We start from the raw sequence: 16,056 nt of genomic DNA, 5'->3' as shown, positions 1-16,056 counted from the left end.
GTTAGAGTCGCGTTGTTCGAACTGGCGAGAGCTTTCCGAGCTAAAGGTTAGCTGATGACCGGTTAGCTGAAGACCGCTAGCATAGCTGGTGGTTAGCTGGCTAGCTTCAGTTGAGGGGTTCCAGGTCCGAAGTAAATATATATACTTTAGGAAAAAGTGGGTGAGGCGGGTTGCAGGAGAGTATTTGGAAGCTTAGGTTTAGCAAAATGTTTTAAAGAGATATGCGAAGAAAAATATGTAAAAAAGAAAAAGAAACGATATATACAAGGGACACGACAGGACGACTTACTGCTACGCCATCTTGGAACATACTATTTAGGTATCTTTATTTCTCCTCAAGTATGACGATTGGGTACTTTTTCCACCACTGTGTACAGGCATGCATATAACATGCTGACACACACACACACACACACACACACACACACACACACACACACACACACACACACACACACACACACACACACACACACACACACACACACACACACACACACACACACACACACACACACACACACACGTACACACAAACAGTATTATACACGCACAGAAAATGCATGCACAGAACATGAATGCACACACACACACACCGCAGCAGTCATTCACAGCATCGTGACAGTGATACACATCAATGTTTTGGGTGAAATTCAACCCTCCGTCAGAAACCTTTTTGTATCCTTCCTCATCCAATAATAAACATATCTGGTGTCAGACGGCATCACACGTCAACACTATCCGTACGGCATCACGCGTCAACACTATCCGTACGGCATCACGCGTCAACGCTATCCGTACGGCATCACGCGTCAACACTATCCGTACGGCATCACGCGTCAACGCTATCCGTACGGCATCACGCGTCAACACTATCCGTACGGCATCACGCGTCAACACTATCCGTACGGCATCACGCGTCAACACTATCCGTACGGCATCACGCGTCAACGCTATCCGTACGGCATCACGCATCAACACTATCCGTACGGCATCACGCATCAACACTATCCGTACGGCATCACGCGTCAACGCTATCTGTGCGTCAACACTATCCGTACGGCATCACGCATCAACACTATCCGTACGGCATCACGCGTCAACACTATCCGTACGGCATCACGCGTCAACACTATCCGTACGGCATCACGCGTCAACACTATCCGTACGGCATCACGCATCAACACTCCATACACTATCCGGCATCACGGCATCACGCATCACGCATCAACACTATCCGGCATCACGGCATCAACACTATCCATACGGCATCACGCGTCAACACTATCCGTACGGCATCACGCGTCAACACTATCCGTACGGCATCACGCATCAACACTATCCGTACGGCAACACGCGTCAACACTATCCGTACGGCATCACACGCCAACGCTATCCGTACGGCATCACGCATCAACACTATCTGTACGGCATCACGCATCAACACTATCCATACGGCATCACGCGTCAACACTATCCGTACGGCATCACGCGTCAACGCTATCTGTGCGTCAACACTATCCGTACGGCATCACGCATCAACTCTATCCGTACGGCATCACGCGTCAACACTATCCGTACGGCATCACGCGTCAACACTATCCGTACGGCATCACGCATCAACACTATCCGTACGGCAACACGCGTCAACACTATCCGTACGGCATCACACGCCAACGCTATCCGTACGGCATCACGCATCAACACTATCTGTACGGCATCACGCATCAACACTATCCATACGGCATCACGCGTCAACACTATCCGTACGGCATCACGCATCAACACTATCCGTACGGCATCACGCGTCAACGCTATCTGTGCGTCAACACTATCCGTACGGCATCACGCATCAACTCTATCCGTACGGCATCACGCGTCAACACTATCCGTACGGCATCACGCATCAACACTATCCGTACGGCAACACGCGTCAACGCTATCCGTACGGCATCACGCGCCAACGCTAACCGTACGGCATCACGCATCAACACTATCCGTACGGCATCACGCATCAACACTATCCGTACGGCATCACGCATCAACACTATCTGTACGGCATCACGCGTCAACACTATCCGTACGGCATCACGCATCAACACTATCCGTACGGCATCACGCGTCAACGCTATCTGTGCGTCAACACTATCCGTACGGCATCACGCGTCAACACTATCCGCGCGTCAACACTATTCGTACGGCATCACGCGTCAACACTATCCGTGGCATCACGCATCAACACTATCCGTACGGCATCACGCATCAACACTATCCGTCGGCAACACTATCCGTACGGCATCACGCGCGCCAACGCTATCCGTACGGCATCACGCATCAACACTATCTGTACGGCATCACGCATCAACACTATCTGTACGGCATCACGCGTCAACACTATCCGTACGGCATCACTATATCCGTACGGCATCACGCGTCAACGCAACACTATCCGTACGGCATCACGCATCAACACTATCCGTCACGGCATCACGCATCAACACTATCCGTGCGGCATCACGCGTCAACACTATCCGTGTGGCATCACGCATCACACTATCCGTACGGCATCACGCATCAACGCTATCCGTATCCGCGGCATCACGCGTCAACACTATCCGCGGCATCACGCATCAACTATCCGTGCGGCATCACGGCATCACGCATCAACACTATCCGTACGGCATCACGCATCAACACTATCCGTACGGCTATCCGTACGGCATCACGCATCAACACTATCTGTCACGCATCAACACTATCTGTACGACATCACGCGCAACACTATCCGTGTCACGTCAACACTATCCGTACGGCATCACGCGTCAACGCTATCTGTGCATCAACACTATCCGTACGGCATCACGCATCAACACTATCCGTACGGCATCACGCGTCAACACTATCCGTACGGCATCAACACTATCCGTGCGGAATCACGCATCACACATCAACGCTATCCGTACGGCATCACGCGTCAACACTATCCGTACGGCATCACGCATCAACACTATCCGTACGGCATCACGCAACGCTCAACACTATCCGTGCGGCATCACGCGCGTATATCCGTGCGTCAACGCTATCCGTGCGGCATCACGCGTCAACACTATCCGTACGGCATCACGCGTCAACACTATCCGTGCGGCATCACGCATCAACACTATCCGTACGGCATCACGCGTCAACACTATCCGTACGGCATCACGCGTCAACACTATCCGTACGGCATCACGCGTCAACGCTATCCGTCAACACTATCCGTACGGCATCACGCATCAACACTATCCGTACGGCATCACGCGTCAACGCTATCTGTGCGTCAACACTATCCGTACGGCATCAACACTATCCGCGGCATCACGCGTCAACACTATCCGTACGGCATCACGCGTCAACACTATCCGTACGGCATCACGCGTCAACACTATCCGTACGGCATCCATACGCAACACACGTCAACACTATCGGTACGGCATCACACGCCAACGCTATCCGTACGGCATCACGCATCAACACTATCTGTACGGCATCACGCATCAACACTATCCATACGGCATCACGCGTCAACACTATCCGTGCGGCATCACGCGTCAACACTATCCGTACGGCATCACGCATCAACACTATCCGTACGGCAACACGCGCATATCCGTCACGGCATCACACGCATCACGCATCAACACTATCTGTACGGCATCACGCATCAACACTATCCATACGGCATCACGCGCAACACTATCCGTACGGCATCACGCAACGCTATCTGTGCGTCAACACTATCCGTACGGCATCACGCATCAACTCTATCCGTACGGCATCACGCGTCAACACTATCCGCAACACTATCCGTACGGCATCACGCATCAACACTATCCGTATGGCATCCGCATCAACACTATCCGTACGGCATCACGCATCAACACTATCCATACGGCATCACGCGTCAACACTATCCGTACGGCATCACGCATCAACACTATCCGTACGGCATCACGCGTCAACGCTATCTAACACTATCCGTACGGCATCACGCATCAACACTATCCGCGTCAACACTATCCGTACGGCATCACGCGTCAACACTATCCGTGGCATCACGCATCAACACTATCCGTACGGCATCAACGCTATCCGTGCGGCATCACGCGCCAACGCTAACCGTATCACGCATCAACACTATCCGTACGGCATCACGCATCAACACTATCCGTATCACGCATCAACACTATCTGTACGGCATCACGCGTCAACACTATCCGTACGGCATCACGCATCAACACTATCCGTACGGCATCACGCATCAACACTATCAACACTATCCGTGCGGCATCACACGCATCAACACTATCCGTACGGCATCACGCGTCAACACTATCCGTACGGCATCACGCATCAACACTATCCGTACGGCATCACGCATCAACACTATCCGCGGCAACACGCGCGTCAACACTATCCGTGCGGCATCACGCGCCAACGCTATCCGTACGGCATCACACATCAACACTATCTGTACGGCATCACGCATCAACACTATCTGTACGGCATCACGCGTCAACACTATCCGTGTCACGCATCAACACTATCCGTACGGCATCACGCGTCAACGCTATCTGTGCGTCAACACTATCCGTGCGGCATCACGCATCAACACTATCCGTGCGGCATCACGCATCAACACTATCCGTGCGGCATCACGCGTCAACACTATCCGTACGGCATCACGCATCAACACTATCCGTGCGGCATCACGCGCTATCTGTCGTCAACACTATCCGTCTCACGCATCAACACTATCCGTGCGGCATCACGCATCAACACTATCTGTACGGCATCACGGCGTCATCCGTGCGGCATCACGCATCAACTCTATCCGTGCGGCATCACGCGCGTCATATCCGTGCGGCATCACGCGTCAACACTATCCGTACGGCATCACGCATCAACACTATCCGTACGGCATCACGCATCAACACTATCCGTGCGGCAACACGCGTCAACACTATCCGTGGCATCAACACTATCCGTGCGGCATCACGCATCAACACTATCTGTATCACGCATCAACACTATCTGTGCGGCATCACGCGTCAACACTATCCGTGCGGCATCACGCATCAACACTATCCGTGCGGCATCACGCGTCAACGCTATCTGTGCATCATATCCGTACGGCATCACGCATCAACACTATCCGTGCGGCATCACGCGTCAACACTATCCGTACGGCATCACGCGTCAACACTATCCGTGCAATCACGCGCTATCCGGCATCACACGCAACGCTATCCGTTCGGCATCACGCGTCAACACTATCCGTCATCAAACACTATCCGTGCGGCACTATCCGTGCATCACGCGTCAACGCTATCCGTGCGTCAACACTATCCGTACGGCATCACGCGTCAACGCTATCCGTGCGTCAACACTATCCATTCGGCATCACGCGTCAACACTATCCGTGCATCAGCGCTATCCGTACGGCATCACGCGTCAACACTATCCGTGCGTCAGCGCTATCCGTACAGCATCACGCGTCAACACTATCCGTGCGTCAGCGCTATCCGTACGGCATCACGCGTCAACACTATCCGTGCGTCAGCGCTATCCGTACGGCATCACGCGTCAACACTATGACGCGTCAACAGCTTCTAATGAGCCGATGGGAACCAGTACGGTTCACACTGTTCACTCAGTAAGACGATACGGCAGATCAATTACACCATGTGAAGGTGTACTGTATATAGGTCATGGATGGTGTTGCTCCATGTTCCTTCGAGACCAGTATCATTTCTGTGTCCCTAGAATTACGATTGACGATACTGGTGTTATAAGATGTGGGATCCATAGCAGCTGTATATGCTGGGACTGTTAGTTCAGTAACGAGGCCTACTGTTGACACATTTACCAATGTACATTTACACCGGTGTTACGATACATTTGCGATCCATAGCATCCAGCTTCCTGGATCAGGAGACGTGTCAGCTGGTTCTTTTGTCTCCATACAGTTACTTCCATGGGTGAAATGGCCGTTGTTATGACACATTTGGGATCCCTGTCATCGATGGATGCTAAAACAGGAAGCCAGTGTCTTTTGTCTTAGTTAACTGTTACTGTATTGTAATACCACAGTTGCAACACATTTGGGACCAGCAGCACCTGCAGTAGCTATAATATGAAACCTGCGTTAGCAGAGTCTCAGGGCCAATGTACAGGTAACTGCCAAAATAAAGGAAACACCAACATAAAGTACTTTAGTAGTCAGTGCCAGAACAGATCCAATGCACCTTGGCATAGATTCTATAAGTGTCTGGAAGTCTGTTGGAGGGATGCGACACCATTCTGGTGGAATTGTCCGTGTTCCAACCAACATGAGATGTACTATACGCCCATGTTTCTGCTGCTGGCAGCTTGTATTATCGGTCTGTTTTAGATCCAGTATAGTTCCACATAAGCAGGCTGGATAGCAGGCAGGCAGGTAGTTCTGCATTGTGGGTAGCTGCAAGGGTCTCTGGGTACAGGGTCAAGATGAGAGGAAGCATGTTTCCATCTAGCTGCTCACACACACCCTATGTCTATCGTTTAACTACAGCTGTTTCTACTCATGTCTCTGCCTGTAAATTGGGAAGGAAGGGAAACGAGGTTGTGTGTGTGTGTGTGTGTGTGTGTGTGTGTGTGTGTGTGTGTGTGTGTGTGTGTGTGTGTGTGTGTGTGTGTGTGTGTGTGTGTGTGTGTGTGTGTGTGTGTGTGTGTGTGTGTGTGTGTGTGTGTGTGTGTGTGTGTGTGTGTGTGTGTGTACACATAAAGTGTGTGAGAGCAAGAGGGCATCTGTGAGTATACGTGTCAGTCTGCAAATCTCTAATTGTGGGATCATGTGAGAAAAGCATTTGCTGCGAGGAAACAAGCAATTTTCAGTCTTTCACACTAACATATCCACACCCAGCTGTCACACACACACACACTCTCTCTCACACACACACACAGGGCAATGTTTGGGGCCATGTGAGGCTATGGTTGTAGAGCTTACAGTGTGTGTATGAGACAGCAGGGTGGGGCTGCCATGGGGGGATGGAGAGGAGAGACAGAGGAGAGGAGAGGGAGATTTCTGTCTTTTCACAGCCTGCTGTGACTCCAGTGGGGAGGGGGTGGAGGGAAGGGCTGAATGGAGGCTCTATGTATCTGCACTCTCTCTCTCTCTCTCTCCCCCTGTCTCTCCCTCTCCCCCATCTCTCCCCATTCACTCTATGCTCTCTCTTTCACCTATTCTCTTTCTTGCTCTCTTTCTCTCCCTGTCTCTCACTCTCCCCCCATCTCTCTCCATTCACTCTATGCTCTCTCTTTCACCTATTCTCTTTCTTGCTCTTTCTCTCCCTGTCTCTCCCTCTCCCCCCATCTCTCCCCATTCACTCTATGCTCTCTCTTTCACCTATTCTCTTTCTTGCTCTTTCTCTCCCTGTCTCTCCCTCTCACCCATCTCTCCCCATTCACTCTACGCTCTCTCTTTCACCTATTCTCTTTCTTGCTCTTTCTCTCCCTGTCTCTCACTCTCCCCCCATCTCTCCCCATTCACTCTATGCTCTCTCTTTCACCTATTCTCTTTCTTGCTCTTTCTCTCCCTGTCTCTCCCTCTCCCCCCATCTCTCCCCATTCACTCTATGCTCTCTCTTTCACCTATTCTCTTTCTTGCTCTCTCTCTCTCCCTGTCTCTCCCTCTCCCCCCATCTCTCCCCATTCACTCTATGCTCTCTCTTTCACCTACTCGCTTTCTCGCTCTCTCTCTCTACCTCTCTCTCTCTCTCTCTCTCTAGCAAACACACACACACACAGACACACACACACAGTCAGACACACACACACAGACACACAAACACACAATTGTCAAAGACGTCAACGTCAGGTATTCCCAAGAGTCTATGTATAATTCAAATTGTGAGTACTTCAGTCCCACCCTGTAGGTCTGTAATAAATAACTGAGTAACTGAGTCAGTCTCAGAGAGTGAGGAAACCTTTGTTACTGGTGCTGGAAACCTTTGTTACTCTAACTGTGTCCCAAACGGCACCCTATTCCCTATATAGTGGGAACGAGGGAGGGAGGAGGAGAGAGGGATAGAGAGAAAAGGGTGTGGAGTGCTCTCCGTGAGCGGGTGTAAATGTTTGCTGTTCTGCTTGTCAGGGTAGTGCTGTCGGGCTGGGACGGGCACACACACACACACACAGCGCTGTCAGGCAGGCTGACTCCTAGTTCTACTACTGGAATACTGATGACAAGGCTGGTGGGCACATACACATACACACACACGGTGGATACTGGGGCGTGGGGAGGATGAGAGAGAGAGATGGATTGAGAGAGAGAGAGAAACACAAACACACCCTGTTTATTTTCCCAGTAGTCTCTGCTCTGCTCTCAGTGCCAGCCTTCTGCCACATGTACAGAATCAGAAAAAAACACTCACTCCACACACACACACACACACACACACAGCCCCCAGAACAATATATCTATCAGGACTAGCCTGGACTGGCAAGCTGATTGTAAGATCAAGCTGACTTCTTAATGGTGTCCCAGACCAGTTCAACTTTGTTAGTGTGTGTGTGTTTTGACCTCAGCTGACTTTGTTTTAGAGCAGCATTTTTTTCCGAGGACTACCTGCTCCGCACATGATTTACTATTTGTAATGTGTATTTTATTTTATTGTAGTTATTGGATGCATAGTATTATAAGCAATTGTACATTACAATATGTGTTAAATCTGTTACATTCACTGATAAAATTGACTAAATTTGAACGCTAAGATATTTTATGTAAAGAAATTCTGCGACTCAGCGAATGGTGGCCCTCAAGATCTTTTGAGTGTTATGTGTGTTACGCATTGGTGTGTCATGGTTATCGTCAGAGGCATCGGGCTGTGACTAACTTAATATATTACTGACAATATACCCAATGACTGTATTGGGTTGGTCCGGGGCAGGCTACAACTACAGTCTGGTCTCAGTCAGTCTGTCCATTCCTAGCATTAATAATAGTCTCCACAGCAACATGTGTTTTATAGGTCATTGAGTTAATGCCTCTTCCCTTCACACAATCACAGAAAGCACAGCACATCCCCCTAACCTTTACTTTAGCGTCTGAGACATTAGCAAGGCCCCGCTAGTGAACTTTAGCATCTACAAACATTAGCATTTGTAAGCAGTCTCCAGTAGTTGTTCAATAGATTAATCTAGATAGTCTCATCTTACACCATTGGCCTTTTAAACAGCACTGGTACCATATCAAGTTCACTAATGGGAATATCTTTTTTTGTTGTTTATTTTTACCCCTTTTTTCTCCCTAATTTCATGGTATCCAATTGTTGGGCTCGGGAGAGACGAAGGTTGAAAGTCATGCGTCCTCCGAAACACAACTCAACCAGCTTCTTAACCAGCTTCTTAACACAGCGCGCATCCGACCCGGAAGCCAGCCGCACCAATGTGTCGGAGGGTACACCGTGTACCTGGCAACCTTGGTTAGCGCTCACTGCATCCGGCCCGCCACAGGAGTCGCTGGTGCGCGATGAGACAAGGACATCCCTACCGACCAAGCCCTCCCTAACCCGGACGACGCTAGGCCAATTGTGCGTCACCTCACGGACCTCCCGGTCCCGGCCGGTTACGACAGAGCCTGGGCGCGAACCCAGGGACTCTGACGGCACAGCTGGCGCTGCAGTACAGCGCCCTTAACCACTGCGCCGCCTCTAATGGGAATCTCAATGGGTCTGTCTGTTGGGTTACCACTGGTGTTGCCAGGTAAAACCCTGATAAAGTAGCCTGGTCCCAGATTTGTTTGTGTTGTTGTCAACTCCATTGCTGTCTCGGTCAAAATGAGTGACAGTTGGCATCATAGCCCAAACAGACCTGCACTCAGTTGAGAAAGGTTGGTTAAAAAGTGTGTTTCCTCTTGGTTTGCCAGGTATTTCCCCATGGGCCACCCGGTGTCAGTGCATCTCTACTTCCAGTCGGACCAGTTCCAAGGCTACCTGGTCAAGCACCACGCCACTAATCTGGCAACCAGCAAGCTGGAGACCCTGGAGACCTGGGTGATGCCCAGGAAGACCTACAAGGTGGCTTCCCCTCCCAGCACCTTCACCAGGCTGCAGTTCACTGAGGTAACGATCCTTCTTTTGTTGGTCGTATAACGTTTAGGTAATGTTCATATAACATTCCCAGAACAGTAACACTGTGATATGGCGACTCAGGGTATTTTTTAACCTTTATTTTACTAGGCAAGTCAGTTAAGAACAAATTCTTATTTTCAATGACGGCCTAGGAACAGTGGGTTAACTGCCTGTTCAGGGGCAGAACGACAGATTTGTACCTTGTCAGCTCGGGGATTCGAACTTGCAGGCTTTTGGTTACTAGTCCAACGCTCTAACCACTAGGCTACCCTGCCGCGCCATGACCCAGATGCAGACACAGGAGGCAGATAGTACAGTTCTCAGATGATTTGATAGAAACGCGGGGCAGGCAAAGAGCAGGTTGAGGACAAGCAGAGGTTCGTGATCAGAGTCAGGCAGGTACAGGATGGAAGGCAGGCTCGGGGTCAGGGCAGGCAGAGGTTCGTAATCAGGCCAGAGTCAGGCAGGTACAGGACAGCAGGCAGGCTCGGGGTCAGGGCAGGCAGAGGTTCGTAATCAGGTCAGAGTCAGGCAGGTACAGGACAGCAGGCAGGCTCGGGGTCAGGACAGGCAGAGGTTCGTAATCAGGTCAGGCAGGTACAGGATGGAAGGCAGGCTCGGGGTCAGGACAGGCAGAGGTTCGTAATCAGGTCAGAGTCAGGCAGGTACAGGACAGCAGGCAGCCTCGGGGTCAGGGCAGGCAGAGGTTCGTAATCAGAGTCAGGCAGGTACAGGACAGCAGGCAGCCTCGGGGTCAGGGCAGGCAGAGGTTTGTGATCAGGTCAGAGTCAGGCAGGTACAGGATGGCAGGTAGGCTCAGGGTCAGGGCAGGCAGAGGTTTGTAATCAGGTCAGAGTCAGGCAGGTACAGGATGGCAGGCAGAATGGTCAGAGCTGGGAAAAACTAGGAGACAGAACTTGAGAAACAGGAAGACGGGAAAGCACGCTGGTAAGACGAGACGAACTGGCAACAGACAAACAGGACACAGGTATAAATACACAGGGGATAATGGGGAAGATGGGCGACACCTGGAGTGGGGGCGGAGACAAGCACAAGGACAGGTGAAACAGATCAGGGCATGACACAGACAGGAGAGCTACACAGTAGTCAAGCCTGCTTGTAATAAAAGCATGGATGAGTGTCTATCAGCACGTTGGCAATGTTCCCTTTTTCTGCTTTTTTGGTCACATTCCTATTTGTGTGATTCGAAATTGATTTCAGAATCTAAAATAACACCTAGGTTTTTTACCTAGTGTTTCATCTTTATTGCCCGTGAATTAAAATGTGCGGCCAGATTCTTTCACTGTGCTTTGGCTCCAACAATAAGTACCTCGGTCATGTCTTGATTTAGCTGGAGGAAGTTGTGAGCCATCTCGGTATTTAAATCACTAATACAGTCTAATCTATACGTGGAGCTAAAATTCTCTGGTGACACAGAAATTGTGTATCGTCTGCGTAGCAGTGAAAATGCTGTGCTTTCTGCCAAGGGGTAACATATATAAACTGAACAGTACCGGACCCAAAATCAAACCATGTGATATGTATTTTCTCTGAGTTGTGTTCACCAAGGGTGACAAAAAACTCTCGGCCGGTTAAATAGGTCCTAAACCAATGTAGAATTGGACCGGAGAGGCCAACCAACCTCTCCAGTCTGTCCAGAAGGACATCATGGTCAACAGTGTCGAATGAAGCACTTAAATCTTAAAGGACAAAGAGATGTTTGGCATCTGTGTTGGCTCTAAGATCATTTACCACTTTAACTAAGATTGTCTCTGTGCTGTGTAGTTTTTCAAAAATACAGTTGGCACTTTAAAAAAACATTTAGCTGTTTCAAAACCAATTTCTCCAGAATTTTGCTTAAGAATGGAAGGTTGGAGATTGGCTGAAAATTGCTAAGAGCTGAAGAATCTAGATGACTTTTCTTCAGAAGGGGTTTCATAATAGCAGTTTTTAGTGAAGTGGGGAAAGTGCCTGTGAACATGGAGTGATTAACAATAGCTTACACTTCTCCAGATATGCAATTAAAAACTGTTTTGAAGAAGGCGGTGGGGATAGCATCGAGAAGGCAGGTAGGAGGCTTAATTTGTGATATCTCTTCCCTTAGCCTGTCAGTGCCAACCAGGAAAAATAAATCCACAGTGCCTTTGCGTGGTAGCCCAGGGCACATATCATCAAACTTCTCATCGGGTCTTGCTTGACTGATACTCTGCCTATTGTTGTTTATCTTATCTCTGAAAAATATCGCAAACTCATCCCATTTAGAAGTGGAGGAGAGTTCACATAGTCAATTGAGAACATTTGCTGAGGTAACATGTCATGTTGTGGGTTGGGCAACGTTGAGGTAACGTTCACATTACCTTTAGCAGATCTTTCAGCACATCCATTTCTATCACCGGCTCCTGTATTGATTGTGTTCAACCATTCATTATCCAGTCAATGGACAACATAATGGTCAGTCAGTCCGACCATTAACTGAGGTACATTGTTTCGAGGTTGTAGGCTACAACTTTTACGTAATGTTCACATAACATTTGCAGTCATTCAGCAGCTCCTGTCATTTAGACTAGAGTGCCCGGCAGTTATCCAGCCACTTAGTCAAACAATGACCTCTATGTGTTTGTAGTATATAAAAGCCCTGAAGTGCCTGGCACAGAGAAGCATGTTGTATAAAATATGATTGACTAGATCAGATATCATGGTGACCTTAGCTATATTTATCGCTATGGCAACCTTGCAGAGAGTACACACACACATTGGCGGCAGGCATTGAACACAGGATTGGTAGCCTTGTAAAATGTAAATTGATTGAATTCATCAAATTTGATGTGGATTAGAGCCTCACCGGCTGCTTATTTGTTGTTTACTAATGAAACGTAGACTACTCACCTTCATGCCCGAATGGCTTCCTGATAGCGTAGTTATGTTAATATAAATAATGACCCTATTTCTACTTCTGGGGATGTTCTCTAACATCAGCTATGTCTTAGTGAGCCAGCGAGCACTTTTCTGTTTATCATGGGAGGGGTTGAGAGCGATCTTTCTTCCTGGTTTTCACACTGTCATGCAGAACCCTCTGAAATGTCAGTTGATGTCCTCGTATGAGTTCCAGCACTCTGAGGTGATAAGTCGGGGTGAATCTGACCTTTTACTCTTCTCCTTCGACCTATTGACCTTTGTAACAGTTCCGAAGCGACCCTAGACTGTGAGGAAGTCATGGGCACAGGGAAGGCTCTGAGGCGTTCTAGTCTAAAGAGTTGTGAGTGACAGCAGACCGACGCTGGCACGACCTTATCTGAGTACTCGGCATCGCAAAGGACTTTCTGTCGGTTGCTTAGCTACAATGACTGTCAGTCTGTCAGGCAGCCAGAGGACAGATAGACGGTCATGACAGAGCTAAGCAGTTATAGTTGAGTGTTGTGAATGTCTGTCAGGCAGATAAACCATGTCTGCAGCACAACTTTAAAACACAGCCTTTTCCTTCCATCTATAAACTCTCTCTCTACCCAATTTTTACTGGCATTGCTCTCTAACATTGCTCTCTACCCCTCCACAGTGGTCTTAATAGACTTGCTTCCAACAACTATCCTAAATAAGTGAGGGATAGATGACAGACTACCACCCTACTAACAGACTACAGTTGTAGTGGTGGTAGTAGATTCCTATGTAGTCCGGTGTGTCTGTATATCATGTATATCATGTATGTACAAGGTCTCTCCCTCCTACCGCCTAGAATGTCTCCCTCTGCCTCCTTCTAACTTCTACCATAAACTGGGGAGGCAGCACAGTCTGTCCCTCCTACCTATAACCTCTCTCTCTCTTTCCCTCTAACCCCATGCATCCCTTTACAAGACGGTCTCTATCTCCTTTCGTTCCAATCTCTTCCTCCACCTCCCTCTAACTCTGCATAGGCAGGACAGAGGTATTAATAGTAGCTGCCTGTCTGTATCTTAAGTGCCTTTACTCACAGGATACTTACAGTACTAGGCTACGTCACCCACCCACTGTCACCCACTACTGATCTGGCAACCTAAGACCTGGCAACCCTGCCTCCCCCCACGGGCACCCGCGTCAAACACCTAATGCTGTGGTTTATGTCCTCTACTAACACTTTAGCTACAGTACAGTAGTACGTCACCCTCCCTCTGTCCTCCACTGCTGACCTGGCAACCTCACCCCCCCCCCAGCATTACCTCAGCAGCACAACACTTCATCTTGTAGCTTAAGCCCTCTACTCACACATTACGTCTTACAGTGGTACTACCACTGCTGACCTGGCAACTCAACCTTAAAACCCTCCACCCCATCCCTCTCCCCCACCACACCCCAACAACCTCACTGGCGCCAGAGTCAAACACCTTCCCATAAAACATGACAGGTCAATTTCCATCAGGCAGTGGTGCGGGCAGCCACGTCCAACCAACCAGACCACATCTGGTCTCGATTTAAAAAACAGTGTGTGTGTGTGTGTGTGTGTGTGTGTGTGTGTGTGTGTGTGTGTGTGTGTGTGTGTGTGTGTGTGTGTGTGTGTGTGTGTGTGTGTGTGTGTGTGTGTGTGTGTGTGTGTGTGTGTGTGTGTGTGTGTGTGTGTGTGTGTGTGTGTGCGCACGCGTGCGTGCGGCGGGCAACAGACTAAGGCCCCCAGGGTTCTGTTGGGTTCTGGGCCTTATTAGTGTCAGTCTTTGTGTATGGAGGTAATGAAAAGCAGGTGTTGAATGCAGCTAAGCCCAGGCCCGGAGCACTCTCCTGGGACAGCTTGAGATAGAGGACGTGGGTAAGGATGCCAGCTATGTTTGTCAATGAATATCTATGGAGAGGGAGGGAGGGAGGGGTAATAGGTAGAGCGAGGGAATGAAAAAGGGATGCATGCTACAGGGTGAGGGGTTTGACTCGGGAACCCGTGATGGTTTACAGATCTTGAGCAACAGTTGCCACAGGTTTAGAGTGAGGAAGGGTCTTGAGTTAGGGTTGCCAGATTAAAGGTAGAGGAGAGAGGCTGGATGGATGGTAGCCTAGTAGCCTACTACTTGTGCTCTAAGTGTGAATTTAGGTCACACAAGCCACAAGCTGACTGTGTTTGACTCCAGGGTTGCCAGATCAGCAGTGAAGGACAGGGGTGGCTGGTAGCAGTAGTACTACTGTGCTGTCACTAAGTCAAGTGTGAGTTAAGATCATGAACTAAAACAAGCTGAGGTGTTGGACCAGGGTTTGAAGTGAAGTGTAGAGAAAAGGTCGGAGGTCATCGGATGAACCTGAAGTGGGTCAGAGGTTAATCCCTGTCTGACCGGTTCTCAGGTGGTCGGTACGGTCGTACACTCAATGAACTGTGGATTTGTAGCTGTGTTACTGTTTGTCTCCACTCTCCAGTGACAGTTTGAACCAGAATACAGTCGCTTCAGGAGATTCATTCAAATTACAATTCAAGATATGAAAAGTATGATTCATTTTCAATGAGAATATTGCATTTCCATTCACTTCCTGAATTGATGGAGTTGAAATAGAATTGAGCCAAAACCATTACTGAAATCCAATGTTGTCTATGCCCATAGTACCTTACCCAGATTTCTCACAGAACAATTTAGAGTCGGGAGGCAGTAGCCTGCAGCCAGTGGGTTATAGTGGCATTTCCTCAGTCAATACGCTTTGATTTCAGTCTGTGGCCTAGAATCAGACCACTGACAATCAATGTGATGTTTATGGTGTGATATGCCAGTGAGGAAAACACTTCGAATAGACTGAAATAGAATAGAATCAATAAGAATAGAATAGATTATAATGAATTAGCATGAGGGATACTCTTCCAGAATGAATAGCATAGCTGATAGACGTTCTAGTTAAGGATGTTGAGGATACTAACAGGGAAAGTAGTAGTTTGGTAGAGAAAATAGGGGTCGGTAACATTATTGAG

General features: G+C 49.0%; 1 protein-coding gene across 1 annotated transcript in view; it reads left to right on the top strand.

Annotated features, from left to right (window-relative positions):
• LOC124003198 (xylosyltransferase 1-like) overlaps nt 1-16,056 on the top strand; it is a 117,735-nt gene that overhangs the window by 90,708 nt on the left and 10,971 nt on the right. Inside the window, exon 9 of the mRNA XM_046311277.1 lies at nt 9,947-10,142. Within this exon, the coding sequence (XP_046167233.1) occupies nt 9,947-10,142 (196 nt within the window). The remainder of the gene's footprint in view (nt 1-9,946; nt 10,143-16,056) is intronic.

Source organism: Oncorhynchus gorbuscha, linkage group LG18 (genome assembly GCF_021184085.1).
Source record: "Oncorhynchus gorbuscha isolate QuinsamMale2020 ecotype Even-year linkage group LG18, OgorEven_v1.0, whole genome shotgun sequence".
NCBI lineage: Eukaryota > Metazoa > Chordata > Actinopteri > Salmoniformes > Salmonidae > Oncorhynchus > Oncorhynchus gorbuscha.
This window is presented reverse-complemented; position numbering and strand designations above follow the sequence as displayed.